This window comes from Chaetodon trifascialis, chromosome 24 (genome assembly GCF_039877785.1).
Source record: "Chaetodon trifascialis isolate fChaTrf1 chromosome 24, fChaTrf1.hap1, whole genome shotgun sequence".
NCBI classification, from domain to species: Eukaryota; Metazoa; Chordata; class Actinopteri; order Chaetodontiformes; family Chaetodontidae; genus Chaetodon; species Chaetodon trifascialis.
The window spans coordinates 6,801,758-6,825,032 of NC_092079.1; the positions used below are offsets into that span (position 1 = coordinate 6,801,758).

Here is a 23,275-nt window from a genome sequence, read left to right on the forward strand (position 1 = left end):
AGACATCCGGACCGTTGGCAACTTAGAGATCCAGGATGGATGAGCTCTCTGCTCCTGGATTCAGGGTGAGGAGAACAACCTTAAACTGTGGCATAGCAAACATAAATTATATGCATGTTAATCAATGCTCAAAACACAGCTTTCATAATGCAAGCATACAGAACAGCACCCTGAGAGATCCACAAGAGGGCAGCAAGGGGCCGTTAATCTGGAATAATAATCCAGACAAAGGCAGAGTAATAGCTAATTAATTGAAAGATGGCTGTGTTGAATTTAAAAACATGCAGTTCAGAGAAGAAACAGCAGCTTTCACTGGCCAGCCTTCATTTTAAGTGAGGGGCCCTGGCTGGAACAAATAGGACTTCAGAAATCTGATTCAATTTTTTTTTTTAAACTTACTGTAGTGCTAATAAAATTCATCATCATCATGTTAGTATTATTGTTGTAGTTGATGATTTAACAATAACATTTTCTACCACCATTTTTCTTTCATCTCCAAAGGAACCCAATCAGGAATCATCAGATGTCGCGCCTCCACACACCAGATCTTTGACTTTGATTTTAACTTTGTTCTTTTATACAGTTTCTCAACAAACATTGTTCCTGTGTTTAATGTAAAAGCAAAGTAACAGGAACATCTCTCCAGTATGAACAACATAAGATATTGTGTCTGTGTTGCATTGACAGCATTTATACGAAGAAATCAGTGATGAAAATAATGCATTGCGTTACACATTCAAGCATGCATCAGGAAACTGGAAACTGTCATTTCAATACCAGCAGTTTTTTCTGTGCATGCCTTTAATTCGCTGTAATAAACTTTTGCCCTCACAAACTGTATGGGAATTATTTTCTGTTGGATGCACACAGTGTGCACTATGCATGTAAAAGCTGAATGAGAAGTGCACTCTGTAAGTTATATTTGCCTGAATTACAGTGTAGTGGTTGAATTTAGAAACTTTGTGAAGGCATCTACCACTAAGTGTGACTACACCGCACAACTGCATTGCTACCTTGACATTTATAAGAATATAAAGTCATGTATTTACAGTTTGGGAGAGAAAATCACCTGACTGTGTGGGGTGCTACAATTGGAAAATTAACCAAATATTCAACTCATTTCAAAAATTTCGATATAATATTTCACTAGATCAACTCAACAGGCAGTTGCTGATGGGACTGTCTAAGTGGGAACAAGCACTCTTGAAGATTGTTTACATTTGCGTTTGTTCAAAACAAATTTGCAGCATTTCTTGTGAAGTGTACAGTCAGCGTCAATTGTGCCTTTAATTTGAAGGCACCGGAAGTGCTCTACTTGTTGTAGCTAGCAGCCACTGAAGCCAATGTAGCCTAACATCTGTGTTTCAGCAGAATTATTCTGTCTCAGCTCTTTAAAAGACTGAGAATTTGTGAGACAGGTTTTTAAAAGACCACACAGGATTAAATCCAAGCGCTGCACAGAATGTTGGCTACCGGAGCTGTGAGTAGATACGACTAACAATTAGTAACTTTCAAAATTAGCTAGCTAACTTGAACTAACCTACAGTACATGTCTACAAGCTAGCCTGGCTATCTTATGCTAGTTTAAAGAAATAAAAGTTGCCAAACCCGAAATTCAATGTCTCTCTGCTTGCCAGATAGCTGAGACAGACTATAAGGTCACAGTATTCGTGATATTAAGCTGACTTTCTTCAATGTGTCTATAGCCGCCATTCAAAAAGCCTCTTCCTTTGGCATATGATCCGATTTCAATCTGATAATCTGTCAATTTGATGAAGCCTCGCTCTGTTGCAATCGTACGCAAGGTCAGTCTTTAAAGTGAGCTGCACAGAAATACCTTTCTGGGCCACTCTTTAATTCGGCATGCATCCCGTTCACTTAGCATCCCATATTTATTTACAGTAATCACATTTTTAGCTGTTTCCCTCGTGCAAACTACAACATTTGCTGATGCAAACCAGGCTGCACGATGCTTACAGATTTTAAATGGTGCATTGTCACAGGCAGCACAGGTGCTACATTTTCTTTATTACTTTCAGGCCGTAACCACAGCACTGGCACAAGTAGACAGAGAAAAGATCTACCAGTGGATCAATGAGCTGTCTAGTCCAGAGACCCGGGAGAATGCCCTCCTGGAGCTCAGCAAAAAGAGGGAGTCTGTACCAGACCTGGCTCCCATGCTGTGGCACTCCTGTGGCACCATAGCGGCCCTGCTGCAGGTGAGTCAGGGTACCTGGCCTTTTTTAAATTTTTTTGTTACAAACAATGAACCTGGCAATTCATGCTTTACCTCTGTTTTCATCCCTGTCATTGCTAGGAAATCGTCAACATCTACCCATCGATCAACCCCCCCACCCTGACAGCACACCAGTCCAATAGAGTATGTAATGCCCTGGCACTCCTTCAGTGTGTGGCCTCCCATCCAGAGACGAGGTAACTGTCCATAAGAGCCATTCAAACCATTAATCATGATCTTCAATAACCAAACCGCATTTTAGATGCTGTGAAATGTGTACATCAATAAAGGATAAATAATATGTTTAATCATGCATTCGTCTAATTGCACACATCCCGAATAAATACAGTAAATGCTGAATAATGATCGTGGTTTAAGCATCATGTCCCAGGGCAGAACTTGTCAAAAAGAGGGTCAGAAAACATGAACCTGAGTTCTGTCCTTCACAGGTCAGCTTTCCTGGCTGCACATATCCCACTCTTCCTCTACCCGTTCTTACATACAGTGAGCAAAACGCGGCCGTTCGAGTACCTCCGCCTCACCAGCTTAGGAGTCATAGGTAAGAAATCATCTTTTCCCATTTGTGCTGATTGACACTACATCCTGAAATGAGTGCGTCACGAATGTTGCACCTACTCTGTTCAGCTCTGACAACTGCATAAGCACCTGTGACAGACACCGAGCAGACAAATTCTGCTGGTGGCTCAAGCCTCGCAGTCAAGTAACAATTAGAAAATCACATTTTATGCTCAATTTGTAGAAATTAAATTGATGCATATGTGCTGTACATGTCTTGAAAACGTTCCTTGTGTCAACCCTGTCTAGGTGCTTTGGTGAAAACCGATGAACAGGAAGTAATCAACTTCCTGTTGACCACAGAGATCATTCCCTTGTGCCTTCGCATCATGGAGTCTGGCAGCGAGCTCTCCAAAACGGTACTCTGACATGACTTTATTCTTTCCAGTACATCCAGTGGTGTGAGTGCAGGCATTCAGGGTTCGTGTCCATTGGAAAAACCCTGGCTGTATCACATGAACACACACTGCATACTGCATGCTACCTCTGCATATCATTAGTATATAAACTGATAAAACGCCACATCAGTCATGCTCAACATGTGGTCTAATTGTTGTTTAGGTTGCAACGTTCATACTACAGAAGATTCTCCTGGATGACACAGGGCTCGCATACATCTGTCAAACTTATGAGCGCTTCTCCCATGTCGCTATGATTCTTGTAAGTTGCTTATTATTATTATTATTAATAATTATTAAGATGTAACGCAGTTTTTCTTTTTGGCCTGAAAGCTACTTTCTCTCTTTCAGGGAAAGATGGTCCTGCAGCTCTCCAAAGAGCCGTCAGCCCGCCTCCTGAAGCATGTCGTGCGTTGTTACTTACGTCTGTCTGACAACTCCAGGTACTTTTCTCACTGAAAACATTTTTTTTTCTGTTTTTGGAACTGTTGCAACTTAATGAAAAGGAAATGTGGTATGTTGTCTGACATACTGCAACAAAATCTCTCTGACTGCTCAAACTTAATTTAGTACTTATCAAAAAGATTTATCAAGTCACGATAAAGAGAAAGTGAAAAAAGAGTATCGTAAAATATATATTACCAGAATATAATAGCATAATCAAACTTTGTCGGCCCTGAGGTCTCCTCCCTGATGGACATACCTTGAACACCTCCCTGGGGAGATGTCCAGGAAGCATCCTAACTAGATGCACGAACCACCTCAACTGGTTCCTCCCGATGCGGAGGAGCAGCGGCTCTACTCCAAGCTCCGAGCTCATCACCCTGCACAGGAAACTCATTTCAGCCGCCTGTCATCACAATCATGTCCTTGACCACCGGTGAGGGTGTGAACCTAGATTGAACAGTGAATTGAGAGCTTCGCCTTCCGGCTTAGCTCCCTCTTCACCATAATGGACTGAGCGCCCGCATCACTGCAGCCACCGCCACAATCTGCCTATCGACCTCCCATTCCTTCCTACCCTTCCTTGTGAACAAAACCCCGAGATACTTAAACTCCACTCGGGAGAGGACCACCTCCCCAACCAGTAGCGGGCAATCCACCCTTTCCCAGCTGAGGACCATGGCCTCAGACTTGGAGGTGCTGATTCTCATCCCAGCCGGCCCCAGAACTGTTCCTGTCAGAGGGAAATGGTAGTTCGACCTTCACAGACAACTGAAGTCTCCATTAAGAAAGGCAAAGATGACTGGGGGAGGCCAACATGGTTAAAATCCTCACTGTATCCAAAGAACACTCTACACTGTGATGTAATAATGTTTTTGAAAAACCAGCAGAGGCCTGTTCATCAATAAGTTAACTAGAAAGGATCATCTGCTTTTTTGGTTAATCCAGAATCCTATACCTGACAAATACGGTCCATTCATTCATTCATTCATATAAAAGTCTGACATTTTCACTGATTTACAGTATTGGCCCAATGGTATAATAATACACAGAGATTTTAAAAGAATGGCGAAGCAAACAACACAATGATTTCACAGTAAATGTAGTCGTATCAGCTGCTCGTAATGATGCGATGATGATGATGATGGTGGTGTAAAAGCATGTATTTGTGCCGACGTGTGGTGGGAGTGAGTCTGATGTGCCCCTGTGTCCGTGCCTGACCTGTGTTTGGTTCTTGCTGTGTAGAGCCAGAGAAGCTCTGCGGCAGTGCCTCCCCGACCAGCTCAAAGACACCACCTTTGCCCAGGTCCTGAAAGATGACACCACCACCAAGCGCTGGCTGGCCCAGCTGGTGAAGAACCTCCAGGAGGGTCAGGTCACTGATCCCCGGGGCATCCCTTTACCCCCACAGTGACTTCCCCCCGCTCCTCACCGACCCTGAGGAACACCAGCAACGAACTGCCAAACGGACGAGCCTTCAGTCATGGACACGCAGAGGTGGCCCTGTTTTTATGAAAGACTTTCAAAGGAAAGGCCACGGCCTGATTATTTTTGTGATGTGCAAGCAAATAGCTTGAGCCTCTGAAATTCCGTTTCCATGGATCCACGGTTTCAAAGACATTCACATTTGCTGCCTCGCCATGTGTCCTGCAACACATTTCAAGATCTACAATAAAATGTTGCACAACTGATAACAGCTTCAGCATCTTCATTCTGCTCCAGGAATGCTGGCAGTTACTGGATATATCAGCTAATAAACTAGATATATTGGCTAATAAAAGAAATAGACGATAAAGCTGATGCGCCCGGGCAGCTCACCTGGTGGAGCATACCAAGGCTGCAACCCCACCACAGCAGCCCGGGTTTGATTCCAACCTGGTGGCTCCTTGTTGAATGTTGGCCCCTCTCTAGCCCTTCAAGACGAGAGCCAAAGCTCACCAATTTGAATTCTCATTGTCTTGTGTGCAATAAAAGTCAAAGCTGTTGGTGTTATTATGCAATATGTCACAGTAAAATAATAAATACATTGTCCAAAAAGACAAGTATGCATCATGGTTAGAGTACAGTACAAGATGGGTCTCACTGTAAAATGTGTAGACTTCAATTTTTCCAGCTGATACATGAAACTCTTGTGGGGAGGAAACCATTGACCATGATGATTCAGCTTCAGTGCTCCTTTTCATAGATTCTCACAGTCCCTGGAACTCCTCTGGGGGATAAACGTAATTTTTCCAAGACAAATTCCCTAATTTGTTTTGGCGAAGCATTCCTTCTGTTTTTTGAGGTTTTTCCTTTACTTTGTTTTGGACTGGTACATCAGCTATTCAACAAACTAACCATTGTGATGTCTGGTGTAAATGGCTTCAGCTCGTCTGTTGTCGAGGTTGTTGCTGGGTACTGTAGTTTTTTGTTTTTTTTTCCTTTCTTTTAAGAGGAGGTCATTGTGAGGGAGCCCCTCCATTTTAGTCTTGGCTCAGCCTGTGTAATCTGAGCAGGGAAGTTGAGCCGAAGCTGTGGATTATTAATGCCGCTGAACCTGAGCAGGGAACAGAGATGAAACCACAGAGAGAATATTAATATTCAAAACTTACAAACTTATGTGTGTGAGCTCTCAGGTGCGTAAGTGATGTCAGTAATGACTCCTGAGGGAAGCTGGGAGCAGTTTGTTAATTTGATGGTGAATCTGTCCCTGCTGTGCCGTCCACATGGCCTGCAGCTAAACTGGCCTGATCAAAGTTTGATGAGCGGGGCTTAGTAACATTAGACAGGGCAGAAAACACACTGGCTCTCTGTGGTGGAGCTCTGCTGGTCCTCCACCTGGCATGATGGGATCGAGGTGGTCCAGAGCCAGGTCTGGGGGAAACAGGCTGATTGCAATCCTCTGCCAATGAGAGTCTTGTATGACAACAGAGAGGCTGCCAGACTCTGTTGTGAACAGCACCAGTTTAATGTGGCCAATGTATTGGCTAGAATGGGTGCTGCGAGCCTGTTTCACTATGTATCACTGTAATAAGTTACTTATTGAGTAATTTAGTTCCACTGAGCTGCAAAAAACTAAAATGAAACCACAAAGCAAAGACTCATTAAGTAAATACTATATATGAATTTGTCGACTATCTAAAAATATGACATGAACTTTGATGTGACTGAAATAGTGGAAGTTTTAACATTTGCAATTCTGCAAAAGTTGTTTATTGAGTCAACACGCTCAAATAAAGACATTCAGGCAGTGGGCAATGTTCCACATACACAGTGGTATATACACAAATATTTACTGTCCTGCTTTCCATATAATCCTCCTGCCCCATATTATATCCTAATTCTCATTTACCTTAATCCACACAAAGTCCTACTTGTGCATCTGAGTCCATAACCCAGCAGATCATCATGCAAATAAAGCTGATGCTTCATCTAATGCAGGAACCAGGCCTGTTTTTCTCTCACTGAAGCCTGGACTGATGGAAGCCATGCATCGAATAAACAGCTCAGGTTGTGTGGACGTGTCGTGTCGATGAGATCCGGCATGCTTTAATGTCTGTGCACTGTCTGCATCTCCTCATCCAAAGAGCCTAATGAAGATAGATCTGAACTGTTTCAATGCTAAACAGGGTCAAACAGGTGATCGAGCAACAGGACAGAGAGGATCCAGACGGAGAGGAGGGGCAGATGAGCGTCACAATGAGGTGACTGTGGCTTAAGTTGTTGCTGGCTTTCATCACTGCAGCGTGGCATGCAGAGTCACAGCAGCAGCTCCTGGGCTATATGATCCGTTCCAGCTCTGCAGCAGCCAGCAGCGTCGACCGGGAGTCAAGGATGATCCTGCAACAGGTCAGACTCCTCTTTGAAATCCTTGTGATCTGACAAATACATGTTTTTCTTCCTTTGGCTTATTTTACTTATAAAGGCTATCAAATGTCAGTTTTGCAATTTTGCTTTTAACATGAAATGCTGTCGAGGCTAACATGAAACTTTTGCCTGAGTGCTAAATTTCCCAAACAAAGTGTTTGAACTATGTGGATGCTGAACTGTTGTCCCTGCAGAACTGAGCCAATATTTCAATTCAGCCACTCCCTTGACTTACTGATTTTACATTGTGGTTTTTGTCCACCTTATCTGCTGTTTATTCAATTTAAAATGATATATCTCTGTCTGTATAATGCATTTGCTGTGTTTCATTATACTGACTTAGTCACCCAATAGAGGTTTAGCCAATCATAACTTTTCAGCAGGGAAAGGAATGCAGAGACCACGACAGGGATTTGGGGAGATTAGTTGGCTTAGTGAGTTTGACATAGGGACGGAAAAAAAAGTGCAGGACAGTACAGAATGTAGTGAGGACATGACAGAACAACAAAAGAGTGTCCAGATCAGCTTAGCGAGCTGCCTGGTGACACCGTACACAGCACAGGGATGAAGGATGAATAATGAGGCTGCCAGTGCGATGTGGAGCAGGCATCTAATGCAACTATACCCAGAGCAAAAGATCTTGCAGAGATCTTTTGTTAAGGGGTGATTCTGTGCCCCAAACTGAATTCCTGTATTACTGCTGGGGTATTTCCCTCATTGCTAAACAGCTCTTTAGAACAGCATGAAGATAAAGATTATATGTCGATCTACAAAGAACTGTCTGAGCATCGGAGCATCATATCAGCATTTGCTATAATGAACCTCTGTGTAAGGTGTCGTCACAGTGCCGCAAAAGGTTCTGTTTGCTGTATGAAGCTTTATTGAAGAATGTATGAATCTGCCCCTTTGTCTAAATAAGAAAAGTCATAATTGGAATATATTTCTCTGTGTTAGTGACCGGGTCTGAGGCTCTTGCTGGGGGTTTACTGATGAAATCACCTTCATGTCTAAATGTCTTGGAACTGCAAACTTACATGAATAACTAAAAAGTCAAAGCACAGTAACTGTTCTTCGAGTGTGGCATCCCCTGTTTGTTCTCCTCTTTAGATGGCAAAAGTGTGAGACAACAAATGGCATCCACAGAGAGTGGCCTCCGTAAGTCTGTTTTTATGTGTGTTAATACATACACCCACGCTGTGTAAAACATAAACAACAGAATGCAATCATCTGTAGTCCCAAGCCCATCGAGTAATGTCCTTTATATAATCATTGACAAAGTGGTGACAAAATGAAATGACAAGAAATACATTTTGAGGTGTGAAATGGCATAATTCCTGCCAACCTGAACATTAAACCAAATGACAAATAATTTTTACCTTACACTGTAACACTGCCATTATGTTAATGAAATTTTATATGAAATGGACTTTTCATGTTCTATTTCATATAAGCTTCACCCTGTAAGAGCTGCCACTATTTGGTTTATTCCTGCACCAAAAGCTGTCATGAAAGCATCCCTCTGGATGAGACAGACAAGCTAATCTTCAGCTTCCCAGCTTCCCCTGAAGGGGACCCGGTTAGACGGCTCAGCTTCCTCCATCCAGGGTTCTCCTTCCGGTTCTCTCATGTCCCCATTGGGAGACCTGGTGTCTGATTATGAGGAAAGGTCTATGCATCAGTGGCTTTCCCCATCCTCACCACAGCCAGGAGCTCTGCCACAACGCCACTGTCCTTCTCTGCATCAGTCTGCCAGCCAAGTGCTGGCTGCCAAAGGACTTTTCCAGGAAGGCGGTCGATTTGAGAGGTACGGCGATGCGGACAGAACAACTTGCAAGTGCTTGTGCCCTCTCAGGCGGGGATGTTTACAACCAGGAGCCACCAGCCAAATGTCCTTTTGCTGTGGCATCACTCGACAGAGCTCCAGCCCCTCAGGGAGGCAGCATTTTCTGAGCCCAGAAAACTGAAAGCAGTTTCCAGATACAAGTCTTTCACCGGAGTCCACAAAGATGGAAAAAGGATTTCCCTCTGTCCTGCCTCGATCTACTGAATTTAGTCCCAAGTCAACCATCTTTGGCATGGCCAAGCAGTCACAGCATTGTGCAGCATCTGCAAACACTGGTTTTCTCCATGACTGGCAACCGAGCTCTCTTTGGCCATCTGCGCCATGACCCAGTTCAGCACATGAGGCAAACACTGACGATCCCTCCCTCACTGCAGTCATACCTGACATACTGGAGAACTCCCTGTGTTCTGTTGACAGGGGCTCCTCACAGGAGAGCAATGTCACCCATGGGAGATCCTCCATCTCTCCACATAAACTCTCCACCATACTGAGAGTGTTGAGACACTTTGCTGAAACACATGTCATAGCAAGGCCCGGCAACATGACAGCAGCAACATACATCAACTACTATAGTAGTATGCACTCAGCCCAGCTGCTTGAAACAGCTAGGAGCCTCCTGCTGCAGTCACAGAGACACCTGCTGTCCATCAGAGAGGTCTACATCGTCAGGGTACAGAACCATGCTGCAGTCTTGATGCCTCACAGAGGTCCCTCTCACAATGAGTGTAAGCTGACCTGAGTAGGATGACAGTGGCTTGCTCTTTCATCTGTTTACTATCTGTGTGTCTGAGTCCTTTCTGACTCATTCAGTTTTAAACGTGCCAGACGGCAGGTGATGCGTTGCCAGATCTGGCACTTTTAAGCACATGCCAGCCGATGCTCTGCTAATTCCACCACGTCAGATTGGTGGGCTGCATGGGGGACCATTACATTATGTTACCAATACCCCAGCCATCTGCAGCAGCAGTACTTTGTAGAGGGACTGTAATATCAATCAGCCCCTGTTTTCCACACATGGTGTGATCCATGGCACGGCCGGTGCCTCCCTGCCACCATTGACGGGGTTGTGAACTGGTGTATATTATCATGCTTGTGGGCCGTGGGGTCACAGTGGGTATCGACTGCATCAGCTTCACCCTCATCCCAACTGCAACAGCTTTTATAGGGCAAGGCCTGTAACTTAAATATTGCAACTCCAGATTGTAACTCCAGCCACTGGTGTTAGCTGAAGAAAATGCTAGCTTTTGGGAGCAGAGCTCAGGTCCTGACAGTGTTAGGTACTGTACAGGAGGATTCAATAAACCCCACTGTGACAGCTCTAAGAGGGAGTAACAATACATAAACCTTAAAATTATTGTGCAGTCTAAACTTGGAAATAGAGTTACAAATGTTTAGATTTGAATTAAAACTATATTTTTGAATGAAAGTACCATCTAATCGTGCAACAACTGCATTTTTTGTTATAGATAACTCTGTCCTTTGCTTTTCAGGCATCCGGGGGGATGACAACCTCCAGTCCATGCTGGTGGGCACGGTAATGAGGAAAATCAAGTCTCGTACCTGGAAGAAACAGCGCTACTTTAAACTGCAGGACGACTGCATGACCATCTGGTACAAGTCCAAGAAGGCTGGCAACACCCACTCCACGTGTAAGAGCACATAAGAACGCATGATTTACTTATTTTTTTTCCTTTTTTTTTTTCATACAAGATGATTTTCCAAAGAGCAATGCAATTGATTTTTTTGGTATTTCATTGCTGCTCATCTCATGATAATTGCCACCCGGAGATTATACAGTAGTTCAATCAGATTTTTGGTTAATCACTGATCATCCCTTTTTTCTGTATATGATACAAGTTGCATTTCAGTCAGTTTTACATCCTGTGTTGTCGCTGTGTGCAGTTTCAGTGAGCGATGTGGAGGCAATACGAGAGGGCCACCAGTCTGAGGTGCTGGTCAGCATCGCTGATGAGTTCCCGGCTGACCGATGCTTCACACTGGTCTTCCGTGGTCGCAGGGGCAACCTGGACCTGGTGGCAGAGTCAGCTGAAGAAGCACAGTCCTGGATCAGAGGCATGAGGAAGCTGATTGAGAACCTGGAGAACATGGGGGAGCGAGAGAAACTTGATCAGTATCTTTGACACAATGTTTTCAGTCATATGCCGTCAATGCCTTTAAAATGTGTGCAGTCCTCTGGGCACCATGAATATCCCCAGCAGATTTTATTGCATTAGCACATTAGCTTATCAAGATAAAATGGGTTGGTCTGGGTAAGTTTGGCTTGTCTTGGCTATGTTATGACACAGTGCTTACTGTAATGTATATTGTCCTGTCTACCTGAGCAGTCAGTTTGTCAGTCTGCATCAAGTATCTCTATCAAAGCTTTTGGAAAAACAGTCTATTGTTTCATGCACTGTTGAACGTGACATTGGTTGCTTCCTTAAGTGGCGTGCCCAGATGGATCGGTGACTGGTTCAAGAAGGCAGACAAGAACAACGATGGCAGAATGAACTTCAAGGAAGTGCGCGATTTACTCAAGATGATGAATGTGGACATGAACGAGCACCACGCTCATCGTCTCTTCACAGTGAGAATCTTTGAGTTAATGCAGAAAGTTATTATTTAAGCATTCAGCATAAAGTGTTTTGTCTCTATTTTTCAGCTTGAGGTCACTGTAAGAACGTTTGGCTTTTGATGCATCTGCCAATAGAGCTGCTGTTCCCTTCTCTTCATCCAGATGGCGGATAAGTCCCAGTCGGGTACGTTGGAGGACGATGAGTTTGTGCTGTTCTACAAGATGTTAACTCAGCGGGAGGACGTACTGAGGGTTTTCCAGGAGTACTCAGTCGATGGCCAGAAGTTATCCCAGAATGACTTGGAGGACTTCCTGAGGGAGGAGCAACTGGAGGGAGACAATATCCATCAGCATGCCAAGCAGCTAATTGAGCAGTATGAGCCCTCTGACACAGGTACATGGACAATGAGGAATATGCTGTGTCTTTATGTTATTCTATAAGACCACAGGAAATTAATATTATATGAAGGCCTACCTGGTGTCCTTTGGAACTGGATAATATACTATTAGATTATCCATCATACTACACTGCATTTCATTGTTGAATCTAATCTAACAGTTGAATCTAAAATTAAAAGTTGGATTCCAGCGCTGTGTGAGAAGGTTCTGACACTCTCTCGTATTTCCAGCCAAGCTGCTGAATGCCATGACATTTGACGGCTTCCTGATGTACCTTGGCTCAGCTGAGGGCTCCATCTTCAACCCACAGCGGCGGGGCATCTTTCAGGACATGAGCCAGCCTCTGTGCCATTACTTCATCTCCTCCTCCCACAACACCTACCTGATGGAGGACCAGTTCAGAGGACAGAGCAGCGTGGAGGGATACATCAGGTAATGCTGCTGGGTGAATTTTTCAAGCTTGGTCTAGTATGGCTCTGCTGGAAATGTCTTTGTGATGTCGAAAATAAGTGCTCAAAATAACAGCAAAATTCATTTGCACATCCCTGTGTACAAGTGGTGCTGGAAGATTACTTGTGTGGTTGGTGAGCCTCTGTGGCTGGCAAGCTAATCGTAAACATGCTAGCCAGTTGGCAACATGCCAGGTGCCATTTTTGTAGCGCAGTTTATACTCTGGCAGGCTAGGGTCTTATAAAAGACACTGCTAAAATGATAACTCTCCAGTTCTCAGTTTTTCTCAGTCAGACATTTTGCTGTTGGTGTGACCAAATAAACTTTTAAACCAACCAATGGTAAAAGAAAAGAGACACCTATGGCACGCAGTTCTGGAGTCAACATGACAGAACTATATCTTTGGTGTTCAATGCACAAGAGCATGAATCTGCTTTGGAATCGGAGAAAAAACGTTGCTTTAGGGTTTACATAGGGCACAAATACATACAGGACGGCTGCTGGCACTGTCATTAATCATTTCCCTTCTCCTAATCAAAGCAATTCAGTCAATAATTCTATCCAAATCCACTTCCAAACCATTTTATAGATTTAAGGGTTTCTCTTAGTGGAAATCCCTTACCTAATGCGTTCTTTCCTCTGCTCCATTGAGCCTCACAGGGTGATGAGATTTACTGTGACGTTGCTCTGAATTAATCTTCCCCCATTCATCAGTTTTACAAAATTCATTAATAACATAAAGTGGGATTCCTCACGTCAAATTCTTTTTAAGTGATTGACATCTGCAAACGCGAGTGTTATAATGGCATTAATGAAAGACATTAACTTATGGCCAGTGTATGGTCCACCCTGCTGTGATCAAGTGAATGAATGAAAGATTGTATTCGTCTGTGCTGCTCAGGGCTCTGAGTCGTGGCTGCCGGTGTGTGGAAGTGGACTGCTGGGATGGTGCCAACGGAGAGCCCATTGTCTATCATGGACACACGTTCACCTCCAAGATACTCTTCAAGGATGTGGTCAATGCAGTGGGCAACTATGCCTTCAAGGTAGCATCACCTGTCTGGTTCTTGTCCAAATTTCTGATATTGTTAGAGGACAAGAACCGTGGATTGTTCAGGTCCGATCTTTTTTCTAGTTTTTCAATGCAAAAAATTGTTTTGTTCTTTCTCAAATACGGTGACTTTCTGATGTACCTGTCCTTCAAGTTGAAGTGTTTAGGCACAACCTGACTGGCAAGATGACCACACGAGTCTGAATGTGGCTTTTCAAGTAGATCAAGCATGTTTTGTAATCCCCTCATGCTGGCATTGCCATTGTTTCTTGCTTCCATTGTCCTGTAAAGCTGTATCAACAAATCGCTCAGCATCTCATGGTAAATTCATCAGAGGGAGTACAACTGTCCCCTGATATCCAAGACATAATCTGAAAGCCCTATGGCGTGAGCTCGCCAGGGATCCGCCACATAGCGCCAGCCTCATGCCAAAGTGAACAGCTGCCAGGTTCACGTGCATGTCAGAACCTGCTGTGTATGAGCATCTGTCCACAACTGAATATTGTGGCATCATGACCCTTTGTCCATCCATCTGCTGGTCTTTCAGCCAGCCAAGCACAACCCACAGGTATATGGCAGCAGGCGGATCAGCTTTCCCCTATGATAATGCTCTCCAGTGTTAAATTACGAACTCACTCACTCCCTCCCTCCATCCCTCCTCCTCCTCCTCTAACACATCCAGGTATCAGAATATCCAGTCATCCTGTCCATTGAGAACCACTGCAGTGTTGAGCAACAGAGAGTCATGGCCCAACACCTCAACCACATCCTTGGTGACAAGTTGCTGAAAAGCACACTGGATGGCAAGGCCCCCATCGGGCTGCCGTCTCCTGAGGTGAGCAGTGTGTGCACTGTCCTAAACCTGCCCCATTCTGTTTGGTACTTCTTGGTTTCAAGGGGCAGTGTGTGTAGGATTTAGTGGCATCGAGAAGTGAGGTTGCAGACTGCCTTACCCTCCCCTAGAGTGGCTGCCAAACATGCAAAAAACACAAAAGGCAGTCGGTGTTTGATTTGTCCATTCTGGGCTACTGTTGAACCCTGTGGGAGAGGACCCACTCTGTCTGTATAATGGGGTTGCTAATGCAGAGGACTGTGGCAAAAAGATGTAATGCAGGGGTGTACTGACAAAAAAGCTGAACCAGGTTTAGCCTCTCCCGCAACATAATGCAACATTCCTGGTGGGTTACTTGAGAACATGTTTACCTCTTGATCATTGCAGCTGAGATTCAGATGATTGTTGCTGTTTCTTTTATATCATCTCGTCTCATGGCATTTTAAGCCATTGTGCATTTTGTGTCTGATAAGCCTGACAATGTATGGATATTTACTTCACCAGTGCATCCCGCCCACACCATCAGATTTTCATTGTTTTATTGGACAAAGTAAGTTGCAATGCAGGCTTAGCAGGTTGATGTGTGTCACACTTTTATTTGTAGTATTCAGGCTACCAAACCTTGACGATTTCCTCTGCCGACATGATGCATCCAGTATGTGCCGGTACATCAAATGAGGCAACACTCTGTTACATGGCCGTTGTGTGTTGCACATATTGCCTGATTTACTGTGTGAGCTGCGACAGACAAAGATTGATTTATAGCATGTCCTCCTCACTCTTGCATTTGATTAGCAAGAACTGGCAGTGGTGTTGACAGTGGTTCTTATGGTGTTGGAGAAAAGGAAATTTTTTTAATTCTAACAACTCCCACAACCACCGTCTGACCATTATTTCACACATTAAGTGTTTGAAAATTGAACCAGAAGGATGAAGGATGACCCCGGGCTTTTGTTTGACCTTCCTGTCAGGATCTTAAGGGGAAGATTCTGCTGAAGGCGAAGAAAATCGGCGGTCTGGAGGAGAGTTTCAGCGGCATGGTGGAGGACTCTCTGACCGGAGAGGTCAGCGATGAAGACGAGGTTGCTGAATTCGACGAAGATAACCTCCACCGCGAGAGTATCCGTCGCAGGGTTAAGGTAGGTCAGGTTGTTCAAGGCACATTGATACACCTCTTCAGCCTCAGACCCAGACAGCCCATTTTATACAGTCTGATGAGCCAGCCTGATATAGAATCAGGATCCTCTCTTTCAGGCAAATCAGGAAGTGGATTTCAGTGGATCACTTAATAAATTAAAGTGACTAAGCCAAAATAAAGGCTCTCCTTTTGATTAAATGGATCCTGTTAATTATAGTTGAAATATACAGTATGTCTTGACATCAGGACAGTTACCCCACAACCACAGACACACCCACTCCCCTCACTGTTCTTTCATATTGTTCTTCTAGCTACACCATCCTCTTCCTGCAAATCTAAAAAAAATTACCTTGGCTGAGCTCTGATGTAATCTATGTTAAATTTAAAGCGTACGTCATTTCAGTTTTCAAGCGACTCACAGATCTATGAAGCTTTGGCTGAGCATTGTCTGAAGCATGTTTATATAGCACATTCATGTACAGTGGCAAATTCAGAGTGCTTTTCAAAACACATAAAGAAGTAAAATCGGACAAGAAGAAAAAGAAAAAGGATGTTCTGGCAGTTTAGAGAAGGTGTTGTTGCCTAAAAGCTTTGTTTGGTAGACTTAGAATTCAAGGATAAATGTTTCAAGATCATTTTTGGAAAGGAGTCGCCTTCCTCTCCCTGTTTGAGATGACAAAAGCCTGACGCTGTAATTATTTTTATACGACTGCTTAAAGAGTCCGAGACAACACCCACATTTCTGATCCTGACTCAGTCTTTATAGAAAGAGATTTAGAGTGTGAAAATCTCTTCATTAATGTCCTCAGCGTGCCGACAAAGTGTGGAAATGGGACCATCGTCACACAGAGGGTGGCTGTATAGTTAGTTCCCATACAGAATTCAGATATTTTTCTCCTCAGGCGTGTTCCCTGTCACAGTTTGATGGAGCGTTTGTCGGAGGCCACTCAGAAATCTGGTAGCCTTCTCATCCAGCGGAAAAGGATTGCATAAACTTCTGTCATCCCTCATGAAAAATACAGAGGATTGAAGGGCAGGGAGCAGACACTGGGTGTTAGATAAGGTGATCTGTTTACACTGTGATGGCAGAGAAGACAGAGGCAGGCAGAGAGAGAGAGAGAGAGAGAGAGAGAGAGAGAGAGAGGCATCAACACTGCTACCACTCATGACACTGGTGTCCTCTACCCCAGACACCCACATCTGAAATGAACTTTGCTGAACTGAAGTCCGTTGAAATGTTAAAACAGAGAAAATCCATTTATTGAGGTATTTGAATATGTACCGAACTAAAAAAAAGTGCATGTCAAATGTGCTCGTACACAAAGCAGATGCAGAAAAAAGAAGGACAGGAGGATCTCATGGTTGTTGTTGTCCCACTCTGTCATGCCATGCCATGCCATGCCAGGCTAGGCTAGGCCAAACTGGGCTAAATTCCACAAGGTGAAGGTTGTGCGGTCTTCTCTGAAATGGGATACTTGATACTCTGAACAGCGCTAATTGCAGACAGTAATCACCTGTGCTGGTAAACACTGGAGTGTAGAGTCTCTAAGTAGGGCTCGAATGTAATATCAGGTATTGTCTTTGTGGCTAACATTATGAATATTAAAATTCATAACTTGAAATGTTGCCATTTGGAGTGGTAACATCAGAAGTTATGACTGTAGTTTTGCTGTACATTAACCTATTTTTCTACATTGTGATAAATCCATTTGGGTAATTCAATGTAAGGTGAAGTTTCTTATTCCAATTGATATTCCAATTGCCTCTTTTCACTTTTTCATTGGCTAAGTATCATCATTTGAGTGGTTTTTGTGCGGCCTTGTACATGTAATATGGATTTGTGTTGATGTTGCAGGCTTCAGAGGATAAACGTGATCTTGAACATGCATCTAAGTCCAGTGCAGCAAACTAAGTGTGTAAAGGACTCACTGGCCACTTAGAGTCATGATTATTGATAAGCATTTGAGAAGCATGAAATGCCACACTGGGACTTCTGTCAACACGGTCATCAGAGGTGAGGCCAGCGTCGAGTTTGGCAGCGATGTGAGCTCAGCGGTGCCTCTGCTGATGGTGTAGGTGTCTGGACAGATGGCTGTCTTGCTGTCTAGTAGACGGGGGGGGGGGGGGGGGGGGGGCGGCGCTCTGAAGCCTGTAGAGACCTGCCAGATCGGCTTTCATGTGGAAGCAGGCAGGCGTGCATGCGGGTGCTCAGGAGGTTTCACTGTCATCATGATGTTGGGGTCTGCCACACCTCTGATCTCTGTAGTCATGGAAGCTTCCCTGGCAGCGCACCTGCTTTTGCTTGGCATTCTGGTCAAGGATCGCTTACACAATTAAAAAGGCGGTTGTCTCAATGTTTCGATATGCCCGGTGCTTCCCCCCATGACAGGATTCCTCCACATCACAAGGGTTTACCCTATCACGTGGTTGAAATAACAGTCAGCTCGCTTTAATGCAGAGTGAGTTCATGGGTTGAGCTCAGTGAGCCTCATGGCTTCAATGTGTTAATGTCACAGATTATTTAAATGCCTCTTCAGTTTGGGCCTTTTTCTATCTATATATCAGTAAGAACTGTCACATGCAGGTGGGAAGTGGTATGTATCATCAGAAAACCTTTTGACGTTTGTGTTGCTGCTGTGAAATGACAAATTAACCCTACATGTTAACCAGTGCGTTTATCAGTCTTGCCTTTTTTTTAACCCCTTTGTCTTCTTATTTCCGCAGAGGTCAAAGCAGCGTCTGTCCAAGGAGCTGTCAGACTGTGTCGTTTACTGCAAAAGCGTGCACTTCAGTAGCTTCAAACACTCCCGCATCCACTCCAAGTTCTATGAAGTGGCCTCTTTCACCGAGTCCAAGGCCCGCAAACACCTCAGAGAAGCTGGTGAGTCCAGTCTGATTGTTCCTCAGACGTTAAAATGCATGGCTGGTGATAGATACTGCAAATGCTAAGGTTTGACTTGAACAGATTTTTCATGTATATATGATTTTGGTTCCACAGGCAGCATAAATCTTGTTTCAGTTTTCACAAGCTTCAAATTTCAGGTGAAACAGTAAAGATTTAAAGTAAATTAGAGTAAATTAGGAAAGATTTCCAGACACGGTACCATGTATAAGGGGCTTCATCTGCACCCTATTTGTCGACTTTAACTAGATTTCTGATTATCTTTATTTCAGGGGCCGAGTTTGTGCACCATAACTCAAGGCAGCTGACCAGGGTTTATCCCAGTGGCTTCCGAACTGACTCCTCCAATTTCAATCCTCAGGAAATGTGGAACACTGGGTGCCAAATCGGTGATTGCAACTGAAAGACAGGCTTGACTTCCTGTCCTGGCTTTTCTAGTCTATGTTGATCACTGTGGTTTGAATGTACTTATCGCTCCGGACAAAAGTGTTTGCCAAATAAATGTAATGTAGATTGTTTGAGTCTCTTATCCCTTTGGTATTAGACCAGCTTGGAGGTCATCTTTTATAGGTTCTTGGGAATAAAGTTAAAATCTAAGTGGCAGAGTGCAGCTTTCATAACATGTTCATACTTTCAAAGAACCTGAAAAAGGCATGTTGTGAATCTAAATTTAAATGAAGCAGCAAAGTGAATCTCGCTTCTTTTCTTTTTCATTCAGTTGCGTTGAATTTCCAGACGGCTGGGGAGGGAATGGATCTGAACGACGGACTGTTCAGTCAGAATGGCAGCTGTGGCTACGTCCTAAAGCCTGCTTTCATGAGAGAGCCTGAGAAGAGATTTGACCCTGAGGTGCCCCAGAAACGGGATTGCTACCAGCCTGTTGTCCTCACTGTACAGGTACAAATGACAAAGGAACTGAGAAAACATGTCCTCCTGTTGTTTATTAGCTATTTCAAGGATTGTTCCATGTGTTTCAGGTGATCAGTGGTCAGCAGCTGCCCAAAGTCAACATCAAAGAGGATTCTATCGTGGATCCTTTGGTCAGAGTGGAGATCCACGGTGCGCCTGTGGACCAGGCCAAGCAGGAGACCAGATACATCGAGAACAATGGTACAGGGCATGCTGTGGACCCATGCACTTACCTCTGGAGAAATCAATAAAGGAGGGAATGATTGATTAGTTGAAGGGACATGATGGATTACTGTTAATATGTCACTGTGATGTGATTTGGCTTAGTTCCACACAGAATTAGGATTAGCAGCATGAGTGCAGACATTGAACAGTTTGTCCTCTCCGCAGGGTTTAACCCTGTGTGGTATGATACTCTGCGCTTCACCATCCACACACCGGAGCTGGCCATGGTGCGCTTTGTCGTGGAGGACTATGACAAGACATCTAAAAATGACTTCGTGGGGCAGTACACACTCCCTCTCAGCTGCATGCAGCAAGGTAAGGTTTGAACTGAGTGAAGTCCTTCAGCTTCTTCAAGGAAACTTTTCCATAAATGTCTGTAGGAATGTGTGAATTCAACATCTGTAGCAATCAAGACCACTCCGCCATGCAAACATGAAGTCACCGTGGCATCACGAGCTTGTGCGAGTCCCCAAAATTGTGCTCACCTAACCGACATATTTCGACATTTAGTCACAGTTCCATGTCTTTGTTAGTCTTGATCTTATGTACAGTAACTATGCCAGATTCCACTTAGCTTGTAGAAATAAGCCAAGAAACCACATTCTCCTTATGCCCTTTGTTTTGTGTCCTCAGGTTATCGTCACATTCACTTATTATCCAAAGATGGAACCACTATTCCTCCCTCGTCCTTATTTGTACACATCAGGATCACAGACCTGGAATAAACCCTCTTCACCTCCGGAATACACCAGATCCTCAGCACATGCTATTTAGGGATGAGAGTAGAATCCTTCCTTCCTTTAGAAAATAGTTCACAAAATAGTATTTAATATTATTCTTCTTTGATGTGAAACAATACGACGCCAAATGTTACATGGGTCATAGTCAGCAGATGTGTATCAGATATGCATGTGTTTTATTTTGTTCACTATCGTGTGTCTAACTTGTTCCCGTGATTGACTTGAACTTTGTTGCTCATGTTTGGTGTACTGCGTCTGTAACACGAATGTTTGTCTCCGCTGAAATATTGTGTTGTAGAGAAGAATGTGCCACCAATATGCTTCAGTCAGGATGTATATTTTCTGTCAGTATTTTCCTTTGACGAACAGCACTTCATGGACACTGTGGCTTTCGCTTTGGTCGACAAACTTCCTTCTCTTCCTCCTGCACAGATACATTTTCCTTCTTGGAAAATGTAAGGGGACATCCAGTGTTTGTATCTGCAAGAACAATTTCAAATAGAGGTCCACAAATTCAGGTTCTGAGACGTTTCATTGGGAAAAAAGGAAGGCTGCACAGATCCTTTTAAGAAATTAATTAACAAAAGCCCTGCTTCCTCAGCAGACCTGAGTTTTATTGCTTTTATTAAAACAAAAAAACCCTGCTTTTTCCTATTTGAAATTGGCAGTACAGTGTTAATTAGTGCACATATTTGATTTACTTAATTTGCTTCATAGCCTTTGTACAGTATCCAATATGGAATTAGGACCCCGTGTAGGAACGACTGAATCTGAAGACCACAGATGTGTCTCAGAAAGTTAAATATCCATTTCCAGGACTGACTTTTGAGTTTTTAATGTAATTTTGTGAGTCACAGTTGAATTTATGTGATCAAATCCATTTTTTTTTTTTTCAATTTTATCATACCGTTCAAATTGATAAAATACAAACACAGCTTTACCAAATTCAAACTCTGATAGTTTCCAAAAATCTGAACCAAGACACCATGATATAATTATAGATTTTGTATCTTTCTTCATCGAGGGAAGATGTGCAATAGCACAGCAACACTTTTCATTATGATAGCTTTCTACTGTTCACTGAGCAGCTGCAGCAGAAAAACGGGAGGTCGAAGGTCAAGGCATTATGACACCTCCTAATGTTCCCAATCAGATCAAGACACCTGGCTTTTGGCTGCTCCTCTGCTCATCCATCAGATGCTTCTTCTGCACGTTGTTCTTTTCTAAAAGGCAAAAGTGATTGTAGTTAAGCTCTCTTGATTTGCTTGAAAAACATGATTTCCTTATGAATCTCAAGCTAAAGAGTGACAGGATGACATCATAATTTAGCACTAATGAATAGTCTTGTGTCATTTCATGTTATTTTTGTGGTATGTACATATTACCCATTTGTGTAAATGTGTTTTGATATGTCTATTTTTGTATACACGCAAACATTCATATGTACTGTACAGTATAGCACATTGTAGTGTTCAAATGGCGATTTGCTTGTTTTTTATTGTAGGTGCCCTCATATTCATTTGCCACATCTACCTGCAAATAAATATGATTTGCAACTATTTTACCCATCATTATCATTAAGGTGACTGTCGGTCTTACTGAGCTGTTACTTTAAATAAATGTGCAGGAGTTCCATGTGCTTCCAGGTAAAGTGCATTTAAAGCGTTAGTCTGTTGTGGAGAAATGCAAAGAACATTTCACTGTACTGGACCACAGTCCTATTGCTCTTGGTGCAGATATATTGCTTCACAGATATTTGACACTTCTTTCTTCTTTAAATACTAAATAGCCTGCTGTATCTCAAATTTCTATTAAACGTTATATTTACGTTTCTGTAACATATATGGGCAGCTACAGTACAAGCCTATAGTATTGCACACTATACCACGATTGCAGTCCTGGCAATCTTCTTGACATCTAGTCATTCCATTTGATTGACAGAACACAAATATTGGGTCAATATTCTTGTGACTTTTGTGAAGAAATTATGTCACCTCGTTCTCCTCATAGAGCTGCTTCATAATCCAATTATGTCACTTGAACAAATGCGTATTTTGAGTAAATTCAGGGGAACAGTAAATGCACCTTAATATCTGACACTGATTTGATTGTGTTATTAAACTTTATAAGGTAATAATAAATAAAAGCAGTTTGCAGTCTGACAGCGGAAATGACGATTAAAGCTTGCGGAACGTTCGTTCTGCGCCCTTTTCCACCGATCCACTAAACCAGGACACCACTCACGCTTCTCATGTCAACAATGTCAAGCTACCCGGAGTAGACAACATGGTAGAGAAATGGACTTCTGGTATTTACTTTCGGACTAAAACTTTTATTAATGTATTGTTGTGCTCTGTACAGGTGTTAAAGGAAATACAAAAGTCAAAACTAAAAATAATTTGAATACACGAGTAGGACAGTAAGTGCTTCAAGTAACTTGCAAGTAGTTTTTTTCCAAATTGTCAGAATAGCCTTGATTTAAGTTAGTTTGCTAGCTATGCTAGCCTCGTTCAAGATGTCATTCATACACGTGATGCCGAAAAAGAGCAAGCAAAGAAAGACATTGAATGACGCAGAGATGTGACTCCTCTCGAGTGAATATGTATATTAGAACCACAGTTATCACAGGCAAAACAGTCGTTAAAAAGAGCAAAATTAAGAAATGTGTCATTTAATTTGAAGCCGAAACACGTAACTTCCGGTCGCAGTAT

General features: G+C 43.2%; 2 protein-coding genes across 3 annotated transcripts; both read left to right on the plus strand.

The window, feature by feature from the left end:
* The first annotated feature begins 1,296 nt into the window (after nucleotides 1-1,296).
* Nucleotides 1,297-5,346, plus strand: cnot9 (CCR4-NOT transcription complex subunit 9). The gene is made up of 8 exons (XM_070957741.1): nucleotides 1,297-1,480; nucleotides 2,040-2,219; nucleotides 2,318-2,433; nucleotides 2,686-2,795; nucleotides 3,062-3,171; nucleotides 3,374-3,472; nucleotides 3,562-3,653; nucleotides 4,900-5,346. The coding sequence occupies exons 1-8, from the start codon at nucleotides 1,463-1,465 to the stop codon at nucleotides 5,066-5,068; spliced, it is 894 nt and encodes a 297-aa protein (XP_070813842.1). The 5' UTR covers nucleotides 1,297-1,462; the 3' UTR covers nucleotides 5,069-5,346.
* A 2,008-nt stretch (nucleotides 5,347-7,354) lies between these two features.
* plcd4a (phospholipase C, delta 4a) lies at nucleotides 7,355-21,108 on the plus strand. 2 transcript variants are annotated; one of them, XM_070957614.1, is made up of 16 exons: nucleotides 7,355-7,482; nucleotides 8,608-8,655; nucleotides 10,834-10,992; nucleotides 11,246-11,474; nucleotides 11,801-11,930; nucleotides 12,081-12,312; nucleotides 12,548-12,749; nucleotides 13,669-13,813; nucleotides 14,501-14,653; nucleotides 15,622-15,789; nucleotides 18,513-18,669; nucleotides 18,963-19,079; nucleotides 19,409-19,587; nucleotides 19,668-19,800; nucleotides 19,990-20,139; nucleotides 20,458-21,108. In XM_070957614.1, the coding sequence occupies exons 2-16, from the start codon at nucleotides 8,631-8,633 to the stop codon at nucleotides 20,547-20,549; spliced, it is 2,271 nt and encodes a 756-aa protein (XP_070813715.1). In that variant the 5' UTR covers nucleotides 7,355-7,482; nucleotides 8,608-8,630; the 3' UTR covers nucleotides 20,550-21,108. The 2 variants fall into 2 exon arrangements, with proteins under 2 accessions (XP_070813715.1, XP_070813716.1); XM_070957615.1 differs by lacking the exon at nucleotides 18,963-19,079.
* Nucleotides 21,109-23,275: the final 2,167 nt, after the last annotated feature.